Source organism: Chiloscyllium punctatum, chromosome 8 (genome assembly GCF_047496795.1).
Source record: "Chiloscyllium punctatum isolate Juve2018m chromosome 8, sChiPun1.3, whole genome shotgun sequence".
In the NCBI taxonomy this organism is placed as follows: Eukaryota; Metazoa; Chordata; class Chondrichthyes; order Orectolobiformes; family Hemiscylliidae; genus Chiloscyllium; species Chiloscyllium punctatum.
In genome coordinates, this window is record NC_092746.1 from 47015085 (window position 1) to 47029392 (window position 14308).

The window sequence follows — 14308 nt, forward strand, 5'->3', positions numbered from 1 at the left end:
TAGCACACACTCACTTTGCACTTACTTGGGAGACTGCCTGCCTCTGTGGATTACACATTTTTTATGCCAGTGATAGGCAGGATGAATAGTTGTGGAGGATGAGATGGGTCAGAGATCTTGAGTGGAAATGCCTCATGCATTAGAGATTGGTAGTTCAGGAGAGTTTGAGCACTTTGTATTCATTGGAATAGTAGAGCAAGTGTAATATAGCAGAGAGAAGATGGTGACACATGCCCTTACAGTGCATGGAAGATCATTGATCTTTTTCTGAACACTGCTAAGCATTCACCTGATCCTGGACATAGCATTAACCCTGGCTGGTCTCTGTGCCAAGGCTGGTTTATTTGGTGCTTTGGCTGTCTCTGGTGGTCAGCTAGATAGAGGATGGCTATCCTCTTGACCACCCTGTCCATCAAGACTTCGAGGTTCCTAGCTGGAAAATGGAGTGACAGAATATTTTTCTGTGATATTTTAGTTTCCTAAGAGAACAGTGCGCAAGATAGTTCTTGGCTTCAAACATGTGAAGTGACATGCAACTGAGCCTTAAATGCGGTGCCAATGGTTTGCGTAACAAAAGGTGCTGGCAACACACGGAGTTTCACCTCTCCTTCTGCATGACTGCTTCAGAGGAACACACAATTAATGAGGTGAGAAGCAGAAGATAACATGAGCAAAGTTGCAAGTTGTGATGGGATACATGCCATGAAACTCCCCAAAAGTGGCAGAGCCTAAGAACTGAAATGCCCAGCACTCAATCTATTTTTAAGTACTGAATAAAGTTTACATGTACTTTATTGTAAGGCACACGAACAGATTAATCAAGTATCTCTGCCACTGTGTCAATATTTTGTACAAGTGAATGCCAAAATAGCTATTTTAACGAACTTGGGAAGTATAAAAAATATTTTCAATTAAAAAAAACTTCACTAGCATGGTAATTAGCTCCTAGCTTTCATTTTAATGTTTGTTTACAGTAGCAAGGAATAAAAACTTAGGATTTTTGAAACAAACCGACCCACTTGTAAAACTGATTAATCAGCAAAAGGAAGATTTAGAACATGTGCATCATTCTCATGTTATGATTACAGTTTTGGTTACATTGAATTATCAAGCAATAATAAGTTTCTTAACAATGGAGTATACTGTTTTAAATCAATTTGTCACCACCTCAACATTACAAAAAAACTGCTAATAATTTTCTTTAGTTTATAATTAAGACAATATTCTCTGGCAACCACTTTAGGGGAGTGATTTACACACTTCTGTTTCTCCTTAGTATCAGCACAATTATTTAATATTCAGTACAAGTCATCATTAATCAGAACTGCTCCAATTGTTGGCGATGTAACAAATGAATAACACCAGAAGTAAGGATAATGTTAGCTTGTCTCTGAGAAAACACAACCTTTAAATGTTGCCATATTTATGTTATTAATAGCCAATGATATGTCTACCAGTCAGTAACAGTGGAACATATAAGTATTTTTTAAACGTACAGAGTTTCACTTCTTTCTCTTTGTAAAAAGAGAAGCATTGTCTCCTGCATTTTATAGTTAATTTTAGATCAAATTGTCTACGTCTGTTAAAATTTTGATTAGAAATGATGTCTGCCATTGGAACTACTTTGTCATCCAAATGTCAGTCTTTCACTGAGACGGTATTTAATTCCACCATTAAATTATTTGGAATTGTGCTGAATTGTTCTTTATTCTTCCCCTAATGCGGTACCATCGTCAAGAATTCTGACTCATACTGCCTCTATCTTTACTCATCTCTTTTCCTCTAAAAAAGCCACCAATATTCTTTTTTAATTGCACCTACAATTATTTCCCTAACTTGTCCTTCAGCTTCTGCTGAGTGGTCATTCATTTGTGTAAATCATCTTGGGATGTTTCATGACATTAAAAAGATCCTATGATTTCAAGAAGTATTAAAGCAGGCAACAGATGATTTGAATACTTTACAAAGGAAACAGAAATAAAAAAATCAGAGTTTCCAAAAACATACCTTAGTTGAGGTATGGCTAAAATGATCCATTCCCCTCCCTACAGTGGCTTACTATTGAGTAGTTACAGGTTTATATCTAAAACAACTATGCAAAACATATGAACAATTTATACTGAAGTTTCTATTTTTCATTGTTTTATGTTCCATGTAAAATATTAAAATAAGAAGGAAACATGCTATTTGACAAGTTTAAAAAGATCAGTTTTAATTAATTTGGAAGAAGTATTTTGATTTGTATTTTTTAATTACAGATAACAATTGCATCATTTGAATAAAACCTTTTTAAACTGCTATCATGGACCAGAATTTTAAACATCAACATTCATGAAAAATTCCAAAATAATGGTTTGAACAAAAGGCCGTCCTATTTCATCAGTAATCTCCAAATGAAACTGCCAATTAATTTTGAATTACTGCCTGCTAGTGTTATGGACAATACTCATAAAAGGACTGAGGTGAAACATCCTACTTAATTCAAACAATATCTTTACAAGTACCAGAGCAGCAATAAAAAGCCAGACACCATCACTGAAATTAACCTCATAAATAATTCCTGCACTTGTGTTACACTAAAGATTTTCAAAGTGATTGTTAAGAATTTATTTCTTTCAAAAGAAAATTGCACAGTAACCCAAAAAAAAAATCCACTACAGTCGGGATAAAACCTCTAAGAGAAATAGTTACCTTACATGTTATCCCAACTTTGTATGAGTTGTTGGGGTTTCTGAGAATCTGAATTACAATAGATTAGATCCATCTCATAGTCACAAAAGGTGTGAGCACTTCAAACATGAGTTTGAAAATGATGCACATCAACAAGACTGGAAGTCAAGCATTGCTCCGGTTAAATGTCTGCCACTTAAAAGTGTACTCTTTGAAGTTTCACAGTTGCCTTTTATCAACCAATAAATAACAGCAGGAAATTCTCAGAACTATTACACATAAATTGTTAAATTCAACATTTACCAAAACGTTTTATAAGTAGTAAATAAAAAGGCAGTAGAAATGAAAATGGCATAAATCATGAAAAATCCCTTAAAATACACATCATCTTAGAAATCAAAAAAAGCTCCACTTGCAAGTGTTCACTTGTGGCCTCTTCAGAACTCAAAGCATCATTATTTTACCAAAAGGGCAATCAGTCAGCCAGGTCTACAAGAATCTCCAGAGGTAGTCTGTTCCCTCTCGAAATACACTTCATTCTGCTGGCTGATCACACCCATTCATTTCCACTACCATTGTGGTAATTCCAATACTGCATTAAACCTTTCAAGCATGGGTGTGACAAATAATAAAGCACAACATTTTACAAAAACGTTAGCAATAATGAAATACAATAATTCTCCTTTGAAGAATTTTCTTATATATACAAAATTTATGGCAGAAAACTGACACAGCATGCACTACTTAAACTGCTGATCATAAATAGAGAAAGCAACTCTATTGTCGCTGCACTGTCTAGAGAATGCAACCTGATAGGGAGTTCTGACTGAATATTACTTTCCAGTTTGAGGAAAAGAAAGATCCAGAAGAGAGATTTGAAAGTTGCATCAAAACAAGTTTAGAAAGTCTCACAGGATGAGGAGAAAGAAACAAAATATCAAAATTGATATGTAAACTTTAAATACATTAATGGAAATGACTGTTTATTTCTAAGCACATTCTCTGCAGTTCTACTTATTAAGTAATTGGCAAGTGAGATGCAAGCAAGATATCAAACGATGATTTAGCTTTAATAGGCTTCCATATCATTCACGACCCTACCAATAAGCTTCCAATTTTAGAACATCTTGGCCTGATTTTGACAAAGGTAATATGCATTATAGAAATGGCTGTTACTACTCTGTTGCACAGTATTATAATGTACCAGCCTGGTGCACTATTATAAAATGTTAAAGTCCAAGCTCTGTAATTTGGAAAATGAATAGTCTTGATTACTATTTATCAATTATTTTGAAGATATGTCTTTTTAAATTTAACTGCTCACCAATTTTGCAATCTCTTGGCAATACTATTATGCAGTTAATTTGTTACAGGAAAATAAAATTAATTTCAAATTTCAAATACCATTGCTGATTATTTTTCGATAAACATGAAAATTTCAGTTACTAGCAACTATACAGAGAATGTCAGAGACTATAAAGTTATAGTCTCTGGTATGAATGTGTAAGTATTTGAAGATTAATCAGACCTGAATTATTCCATAAAAAGAGTTAGTTAGTTGTAAGAAATGAATTAGATCCAAAACTGGAGTGGCACAAATTTATTTCACCTCAACTTAATAACCCAATAAAGTACAAAGAATACAAAAAATGCAAACAGCATCATGTAGCATAACAGTTTTGTTTGGCTTCCACGAGATAAGTGTTTGAGTCTACCCATGGTTGCTCCCAATAGTCCACCTGTAGATTCAAATCCCGTATCCTGTGAAAACAGTGTATAAACACACAGGTAAATAAACCAATTGAATCTTAGTCTAATGCATTACAGCATTGTTAAGTATTTTTAACACAGGGTCGTTAGATGCTTTAGTATTATAATGTACTGCAGCATCTTAATGTGAAAGAAAGTGATATATTTTCAATAATTTAAAAAAGTACAAATGTGGAGAAAACTAATATCTTTCAAGTGTTGACCAAGTGCTTGACGGAGTCTATCAATACGTCTGTTTCAACACCTCAATCTTCCAACCTTAAAACATTTTTTTTCAAAACAGCTATAAATTTTAACTCCAGCAGTTTTGATTAAATTTCTACCACAAACAATCCATTTTCAGTTAATACAACACATTTTGTTTTGTCTCTATACTTTTCCATCTGTCAGAGTTATTCAATTTACAAAAAAAAAATTATGATTGTTTCACATGGCCTTAGCTTTTTTTTCTAGATTTACTTACTAGAGTTGCACTTGACAACCTGCACATCTATTTTCACATTTTTGGTTTAAATAACAGTGACTGGTGAATTTTCACCTGTAAAAGTGTGTCATCAATTGTTGTCATTGACAGGATGACCACGATGTGGCATTCCTTGTTGAATATCAACAAAATTCTTTGAGAATTGACATCTAACACAATTGCTTACTGAAGTAATAAATCAAATCTTTGTGTTGCTGCATTCTAGACATCCAAGTAACCATTAAATGCTTGTCTTTCCAATGGAAGCTTCCTTGTTAGCAGGTTAGATCTCAGGGAATATAGTGAGAACTAGCCATTTGGATACAGAACTGGCTCAAAGGTAGAAGACAGAGGGTGGTGTTGGAGGGTTGTTTTTCAGATTGGAGGCCTGTGACCAGTGGAGTGTCACAAGGATCGGTGCTGAGTCCACTTCTTTTCATCATTTATACAAATGATTTGGATATGAGCTTAAGAGGTTCAGTTAGTAAGTTTGCAAATGACACCAAAATTGGAGGTGTAGTGGACAACGAAGAAGGTTACCTCAGATTACAACAAGATCTTGATTAGATGAGCCAATGGGCTCAGGACTGGTGGATTGAGTTTAATTTAGATAAATGCGAGGTGCTGAATTTTGGGAAAGTAGATCTTAGCAGGACTTATACACTTAATGGTAAGGTCCTAGGGAGTGTTGCTGAACAAACAGAACTTGGAGTGCAGGTTCATAACTCCTTGAAAGTAGAGTCACAGATAGATAGGATAGTGAAGAAGGTGTTTGGTAAGCTTTCCTTTATTGGTCGGAATACTGAGTATAGGAGTTGGGAGGTCATGTTGTGGCTGTACAGGGCATTGCTGAGGCCACTTTTGGAATATTGCGTGAAATTCTGGTCTCCTTCCTATTGGAAAGATGTTGTGAAACTTGAAAGGCTTCAGAAAAGATTTACAAGGATGTTGCCAGGGTTGGAGGATTTGAGCTATAGGGAGAGGTTGAATTGGCTAGGGCTGTTTTCCCTAGAGTATCAGAGGTTTATAAAATCATGAGGGGTATGGTTAGGATATATAGACAAGGTCTTTTCCAGAATAGAGGGCATAAGTTTAGGGTGAGAGGGGAAAGATATAAAAGAGACCTAAGGGGTAACTTTTTCACGCAGAGGGTGGTGCCTGTGTGGAATGGGCTGCCAGAGGAAGTGCTGGAGGCTGGTACAACTGCAACATTTAAAAGGCATCTGGATGGGTATACAAATAGGAAGAGTTTTGAGGGATATAAGCCGGGTGCTGGCAGGTAGGACTAGATTGGGTTGGGATATCTGGTCGGCATGGATGAGTTGGACTGAAGGGTCTGTTTCCGTGCTGAACATCTCTATGACTCTATGCTGTGCCAAACTGAAATTCCGTAGAAAATGTTAATTGATTTTGGGCGTTAACCAATGGATACATTTGGACAGCTTTCTCCCATCCACAAAGGAAATATTCAAAATCGAAGAATTAAAGATACTTTTAAAAGGTGTGCAATACATACCATTTCATCCAGGAGCTTATTATGGTATTTCACTTCAGTTCCAATATCAATGGAAAGCTGTATGAGAGGGGGAAAATGGAACAAATAGCAAATACTGAACTGCACATGAAAGTTGTTTTATATTTTACACTTTAAAACACTTTCTGTTTTATGACAAGTTCATCATAAAATTTCAATTGAATACCATATTTAATGGAAGTTTATTTGTATATTGCAAAATGACAGTGTGGATAGAGATATCCTCGTCAACTCATGAAGTTGATCCTGATGGTCAGAGAGGAAACAGACTTGGACAGTGTGTACTCTGGTGAAATATCACATATACATGGAACCATTTTTGATAGAAAAGCCTGTTCAAATTATTCTCCTTTCCCTTCAATTAGGCTTTTGCCTCTGCTTATGTTAATTCAATTGCCACCTCTCAATCTGGCACGTAGGAAAAGAAAAATGAAAAGTATGCAACATAAAAGTGGTTAGAATTGGACAATTATCCCGTAATATTTGAATTAAATTTCACAATATAGAAATGTATTTATAATTCTGGTATTTCTTTTAAACATTTGAACATAATTTATAAACATAAACTATAACACAGTTGAAACCAAAGGGTGCACTTAATTTTTCTTTAAAAATTGTGAACAATTCATTACCAATTTTTACACAATTATCCTTGCCGAAAATTTACATCAAGTACAAGAAATAGAGAATGAAAATAATAGCAGAGGGCATTTTACACAGGATACATGGCACAGAAGCAGTACATTTCACTCAACTAGATTATGCTGAATGCTGTGTTATGTTCAAACTTCCTCCAATGATTCTTCAAAAGAAAAATCCACTTTTGTAACCATGTCATGAATATGCCTGAGTAACCTTCCTAGAAATGCACCTATAATATTTGTTTCAATCACTTGCTGTGGTAGAGAGTTCTTGTTCTCAGTACTCTTTGGATAAATATGTTTCTTCTGAATTTCCTATTGGATTTATTGGTTACTATGTTATCTTGATGATAAGCTTGTGTTAAGACACTGAAAGAAAACATCCCTGAGTTCACAGTTCATGGCAAAATCTTAAATTTGTTGTGTTCAAGTTGATAATGTTGTTATAAGCATCATATCTTATCCTATTGTTGGGGTTGGCATCTGGCTTGGGTAAAAGAGCTCTGTTCTCCAGCAAAAGCAACTGAACAAAACAATTAAATAGCTGAAAACATACTCTGAGCTCTTCTAAATGTTTCTAAGTGTTAATTCCCCCTCAATTCATAGCTCATTCTGTTGTCTTAACTTCGTTGATAGAAACAGCAAATCATTTAAGATTAATTTTTAATATTTTGTCACTAAGATAGAAATTACTATAACAAAGTTATAATAATAATTGGGCTCCAATCACATTTTTTGCAGAATGCTCAGTTCAAAATGCAGTTTATTATTAAGGACAGGTCTTGTCCTGCTCAAAGAATATATCCGTAAATTTAAGATAAGCAATTTTAATATAATATCTCTGGGTTTATTCAGTACTATTACATTTCAATTTGTTATCAAATAGTTATTCAATAGTACAAAACTTGAGCATTGCGGAAAGGAGACATGTTTTGACAAAACTTTTCATCTTGTACTTAACAGTACAATTCACAAGAATACCAATAAAGGGAAAACAAACATTTAAAAAAAGTGTATGGAAGTGCTGATGGATTCATAAGTGGACTTGACTGGTAGAGGCCACACAGAATGCAGCAGTTAATGGTGACTAACAGTTAACGGTGACTGACAGTTAACTGCTGCATTCTGTTAGATTTCAAACCAGGCAGGGTGACTCCAAATAGTCATGGTTTTGCCCTGAAGAATGAATCAGGAAAAGACTATCATTATATTTGCAAGTTGAAGCTAGTGCAGTGCATGTACATGTTCTTTCTACGTGCACAGAACACAGCCCTGCATATTTATATGTAGCTTCCAGTACAAACACGCGCACCTAACTGCAAGCCAAAATAACAATCCAAAATTGGTTGCCAGTGAATTCTTTGCAATTCCAGAATATGTTGTCCATTCACAGAATAATTTGATTGTTGGGTGGTGTTGGAAGATTTTCAAGCATGATCTGGTTGGGTACAGTCAATACCTTGGTTAGGGTGAATGGCTTAAGGGATAAATTGGTAGATTTGTTGTGACAGTCTTTGGGATGTACAGTTTACATACCTGACACTATACACTTGCAATTAAATTCATATATAGCATTATTCATTATGATCCTGTAATTGGACAACATTTGTTAGATAATCCAGACAGTGTGACGAATTACACTGACAACTAATTTAGAACTGGCTCACAATGCAGCGCTCTTGTGTGTACTTGAAGCAACACATATTAATATTCAGCAGCCTGCTCTTTGCTGACAGAAAGATCATGTTCACATACTCCATGTGCTTTCAACTCAACAAATAGTTGACAGCCGCTCACTGGTTCAGTTCTCAGGCAATACTCTCACCAGTATACCTGTTTGATTTTAAGTCTAAACAGAGCCTGCATTTAGTTTTTAACCATCAATTGTTACGTTCTATATAGCCTCTAGCAGAGTCAGCTTGCCAAAACAAACAGCACTTCCCTCTCATACGGTAGAAGTGTGGCCTTTTATTGATTATTATTCTTGAGAATTGTCCTGTTGAGGGTAGCATGTAAAGTTTGGCAAAATGTGTCTTTTTCTTTAATACTTAAATAAATAAGTTCAATTAGCTAAAGCCGAATTTATTCATAGATACTCTGTATTAATTCAACTTCAGTACCCAAGAAAATTAATGCAAGGAAATATGTAATAATCTCACATGAAAACAAACAAATGCACCATATCAATATTATTGTAAGTTCATTTGAAAATTAAATAATTATTTACAAGCATGTGACTTACAGTTTTTAATGCAGTCACTTTTTCTCGAAGGCCCTCTGTTAATTTATCATTTTCTTCTTCATACACACTGTAACCACTTCCAGCATAGGCAGGAGGTCCTTCCCCTGATAGTGGGTCAGAGAAAAACTATTAGTTGCATGGAGATGGAACACTGATATTTATCGTTGTAAGTTAACAAAATTATTTCTAAGCACACACTGTAAAGTTGGCATTATTAGCAACCTCATAAATAGTGACCAAGCCATTTGTTCACCACGCAAGTTCAATCCCACTAATGGATGCCTCCTAACTCTACTGCAAGATATTGGTTACCCTGATCAGATCATTGCTCACTGTATACTGAGAAAACTTACAAATGGGCTGAAGGTTTGACACTGAAAAGTACCTTTCCATCTCAAATTACTCTGGAAAGGTCAGGAGTCTCAATACTTTGAGCAACAGATGAAGCTAGCTGTCTGATGCTGCTAATATGCAGTAGGAACATAAATGGTATTCTTCACTGACAGGATGCTGCTATCAAGTTAGAAAGACATTCTACCTACCATACAAATGATTTATGTAGTAAATACATTTGTGTCAGTGTGATGAGGTAAAAACAATGACTGCAGATGCTGGAAAGCAAATACTGGACTAGTGGTGCTGGAAGAGCACAGCAGTTCAGGCAGCATCCAACGAGCAGCGAAATCGACGTTTCAGGTAAAAGCTTTTGCCCGAAACGTCGATTTCGCTGCTCGTTGGATGCTGCCTGAACTGCTGTGCTCTTCCAGCACCACTAGTCCAGTATGTGTCAGTGTGATGCCTACTCCAGATAGAGACGCCATAAATCCCAGTGGTTGGCAGATCATATTTAATAGCATATCCCTTCAAGTGTTTGCAACAGGCCAAAGTACTGACCATACTCAATTAGTCGATACTTGCAAATGCAGAACACTGGAATCACATCTAATACTCGACTCTATGACTGGTGAGTACTTACTCAAAAATCCCAAGATTGCAAAGAATTACTGAACAATCAATTTAAGATTATCAGTGAAATTTGCAGACAGGTTCACATTCCTTTCCCAGAACCCACATATATTCATAGAGAGAGCCCTGTCCACTGCAAACAGAATGGGCATGTTCAGAAATTGTGCCTTCTCAATTAAACAAAAGCACTGGGGACTACTGCTTCCTGGTGCATCCCCATTGGCAAATCACAACCAGAAACTGCTTACCAATCAATCAACAGCCTTTCCTCGTGCACTATAATTTATTATTCCTCTTGAGATCTGCTATTCCTACATCTGCTGTGCTGAGTGTGAGATGAGAAACTTAGATGGCATGTCTCTTTTGCTATTCAGCAACAAGAACGTTAATTTTATGCTCCAGTAGGAATTTTTTAAAAATTGGTCTTGAGGTGTAAGTGTTGACTACAATGCCAGATTTCCCACCATTAACTGCCCTCATGAAGGTGGTAATAAGCCACATTTATGAACTATTGCAGTTCTTGAACTGTATGTATATTAACAGTGCTGATACAGATTTCCAAGACTTTTAACACAGCAAGTGGAAAATTGGCTGTCACACTGCTCATCAAGATGGCACTGGCTTAAAGGAAAGCTTGCTACTGGCAATTTGCCCACGCGCATGCTAACTTTTTCTTCTCGGTGGTGTAGATCATAAGTTGGAAGCATCCCTGCCAAGTTGCTGCAGTGCATTTTGTATGAGACACACACTGCTGCTACATCATAAACTAAATGTTTAAGATTATTTATTGTGAGGAGAGAATACCAATGAAATGGGCTGCTTTGTTCTGGATGGTGTTGAGCTTCTTGAGCATTGTTGGAGACTCCAGGCAAGTCAAAAGTATTCATCACACTCCTGCCATTTGCTTTGTAAATGGTGGGTAGGATTTGGTGAATCAGGAGACAAGTTAGTCATGCAGTATTTCTAGCCTCTGACCCACTCTTGCAGCCCGAGTATTTATATGACACATCCAGTTCAGTTTCCGGTCAATGGTAACTGCAGAATATTGATAGCGAAGATTCAGTGATGGTCATGCCATTGAAATCATGGGGAGATAGTTAGGTTCTCTCTTGCAAGATGCTGTGGTATTTGTGTTACAAGAATGTTCCCTGTCACTTTTCAGTCCAAATTTGAACGTTGCCCAAGTCTTGCTGCATCCAGTACCAGAAAAGTTGTCAAAAGTTCACTGATAATTGCACCTTTTTGTTGAAGAATGGACACTGCTATTATGAAGTGAGTGTGATTACCCTTGACAGCAGGCATCTTGTGATTGAGTGTGGCTTTAAGGAACACCAGCAAAATTGAAATCAATGATAATTGGTGGGAGAGTTCTCCATTGGTTATAGTCATACCTAGCACAAAGAAAAATATTTGTGGTTGTTGGAGGCCAATTGCCTCAATGCCAGGAACTCATTTGTAGGAGTTGCTCAGATTGTGTTCCACATTCTGGCTAATAAAAGGTCAGAATCAAAAGGTGCAATTATCAGTGAACTTTTGACAACTTTTCTGGTACTGGATGCAGCAAGACTTGGGCAACATTCAAATTTGGACTGAAAAGTGACAGGGAACATTTTTGTAACACAAATACCACAGCATCTTGCAAGAGAGAACCTAACTATCTCCCCATGATTCCAATGGCATGACCATCACTGAATCTTCGCTATCAATATTCTGGAGTTACCATTGACCGGAAACTGAACTGGATGTGTCATATAAATACTCGGGCTGCAAGAGTGGGTCAGAGGCTAGGAACACTGCATGACTAACTTGTCTCCTGATTCCCCAAATCCTACTCACTATTTACAAAGCAAGTGGTTGCAGTTAAGGATGGTTATCAGCAATATCACTGAAACTTATCACATTTGTTTCCCCTCTGGGCTAAACTATTCTAATGCTCTTCATACTGAACTGGCACGATCTATGCCTTGTACATCCAACACATGCCTTCCTGTAATCTCAATGACCTTTCACTATTCCTTTCAAGCTCACAGTGGTTCATGGTCCCAAACAATAGCCAAAATGGATAAATGCTCATTATTTTGTTTAAACATATATTTCCATCATGTCCTCAAACTGCAAAACTCATTTCTCCACCAATGAAGCCTTTTGCTGGTTCCAATCTTGGTGAAAGACTGACTATGTTTTCAGCACCCTCAGCTCCACTAGGATTATGTGTCTCGATGTTATCCCTTTTTCTTTAATATCCATAAAGCCAACATACTTAATGCCACCTTTTAATATCTTCTTTGATTCAGTACCCTTTATTTTTATTATTGTAATCAATATTGTCCCCTTGGGACATTATTCTACAATTTACAAACGTCATTCCAATCCCAGTGGTTAAAATCAAGTAATGTATGGCATTGTTTAGTTGTGTGGCTGTTTCTAAGTGCATAAAAAATCAGACGTTGAATTCCCTGTGTACCATTCTTTCGCATTCACCAGCCCACAAATACAATTGTTCCTTCACAAAGGATTCTGGATTAGTGGTGCTAATCCAGAAAGCTCCTCGGATGCTGCCTGAATTGCTGTGCTCTTCCAGCACCACTAATCCAGAATCCTTTGTGAAGAAACAGTTGTATTTGTGGGCTGGTGAATGAGAAAGAATGGTACACAGGGAATTCAACGTATGATTTTTTATGCACTTAGAAACAATGGTAAAAACAATGACTGCAGATGCTGGAAACCAGATTCTGGATTAGTGGTGCTAATCCAGAAAGCTCCTTGGATGCTGCCTGAACTGCTGTGCTCTTCCAGAATCTGGTTTCCAGCATCTGCAGTCATTGTTTTTACCTCCTTTACAAAGGATGCCATTTGGAAATGTGGCTTTTCAGATCTGGATCTAGCCAGCTAGTTGCACCATCCATCTCTCTCCCTGCCCTTTGGTTTGTGTCTATAACTCCAACGTATTCTATTAAATATTCCAAGTGATTAAGCAGAGCATTATATATCAATAGCGCTGCTATCATAAGTTAACTGGTGGCCTGGGACCTGTGTTCCGTAAAATGTGCACCGTCTGCAAACACTGCAATTTTTCTTTTTTTAAAAAAAACGCTTGCCAGTCTCATCTTACCCAAGCCTGCACGCCTCATTTTTCCAGCAGTGTGATTTGGTTCGGTACTGCTCTGACGATGTCACTCCAGGTATTCGGAAATTGGTAGAGAACCCTGTTGTTTGTTGAACTCTGGTCCCAGCCTTCCTCACAGCGCCACGACATCAGTGAGGCTGGGACGGAGCGGGGAGGGCGGAGCCCCGCACGAGCCCCGCACGCTGGGAGAATCCTGTGCAGGCCGCTGGCCGACACCGCGTTCCACACCGGTGGTGGCTCGCGCCCCAGCATCACCGCGCGCCGCTCACATCGCCCCCCCAAATAAGGCGTCTTGGTTTTGTCTCTGGGGTTTCTGTCAGCTTCAAACGTTCCCATCCTTCTCCTCCATTATCCTGCCAGCTAAAACTACAGCTCCCAGAGCTCACTGCTGGCAGTCGTCATCACGTTCAGTCCTGTGGTCTACATACATTCCAGAAGTGAAATCCTTCGAGGTGGAGAAATGCTGGTCTTTTTGAAGGCAAGGCAATGGAGAGTGAGAAGTTGCAAAGTCAGTCTTGTACAGGACGTGCCGAATGAGCTGTATTTGTGTTGTACCCGGTTCAGTGATTCTGTTGTCTGAATATGTTTCCTGTTTACGCATTGTTTTTGTTCAGAATAAAGGTTGCTGACCTAGTTTAAATTGTATACGACAAATAATTCAGGAAATTAGGGTTCTGTTGATCATTTTCAGCATTCATTTAATATTGGATTTCCAGAATCTGAAACATTTTACTTCTGTAGAGTGGTATCCATCTGACAACGTAGGTTTATAGTTTCACAACCTGTTCAGAGATGCTATTGTGCGCCTTGGATTGAGTGGAATTTGAACCCTAAACTTTTTTTAATATACCAGTTAATTATTGGGAACTTAATGTTGAGTATGTGGGACAAGTGC

General features: G+C 37.3%; 1 protein-coding gene across 1 annotated transcript; it reads right to left on the minus strand.

Annotated features, from left to right (window-relative positions):
• Positions 1–4255: 4255 nt before the first annotated feature.
• On the minus strand, positions 4256–13769 carry bet1 (Bet1 golgi vesicular membrane trafficking protein). The gene is made up of 4 exons (XM_072575481.1): positions 13399–13769; positions 9321–9424; positions 6420–6476; positions 4256–4431 (listed from the first exon to the last, which is right to left on the minus strand). The coding sequence occupies exons 1-4, from the start codon at positions 13415–13417 to the stop codon at positions 4276–4278; spliced, it is 336 nt and encodes a 111-aa protein (XP_072431582.1). The 5' UTR covers positions 13418–13769; the 3' UTR covers positions 4256–4275.
• Positions 13770–14308: the final 539 nt, after the last annotated feature.

What these genes read in the sequence shown, in the direction of transcription:
- bet1 (XM_072575481.1), bottom strand. An exon ending in AAGTGACTGCATTAAAAACT is followed by an intron (nt 6,477 to 9,320) that starts GTAAGTCACATG and finishes CCTCTCATACAG; the next exon opens with CTTTCCATTGATATTGGAAC. An exon ending in ATAAGCTCCTGGATGAAATG is followed by an intron (nt 4,432 to 6,419) that starts GTATGTATTGCA and finishes CTGTTTTCACAG; the next exon opens with GATACGGGATTTGAATCTAC.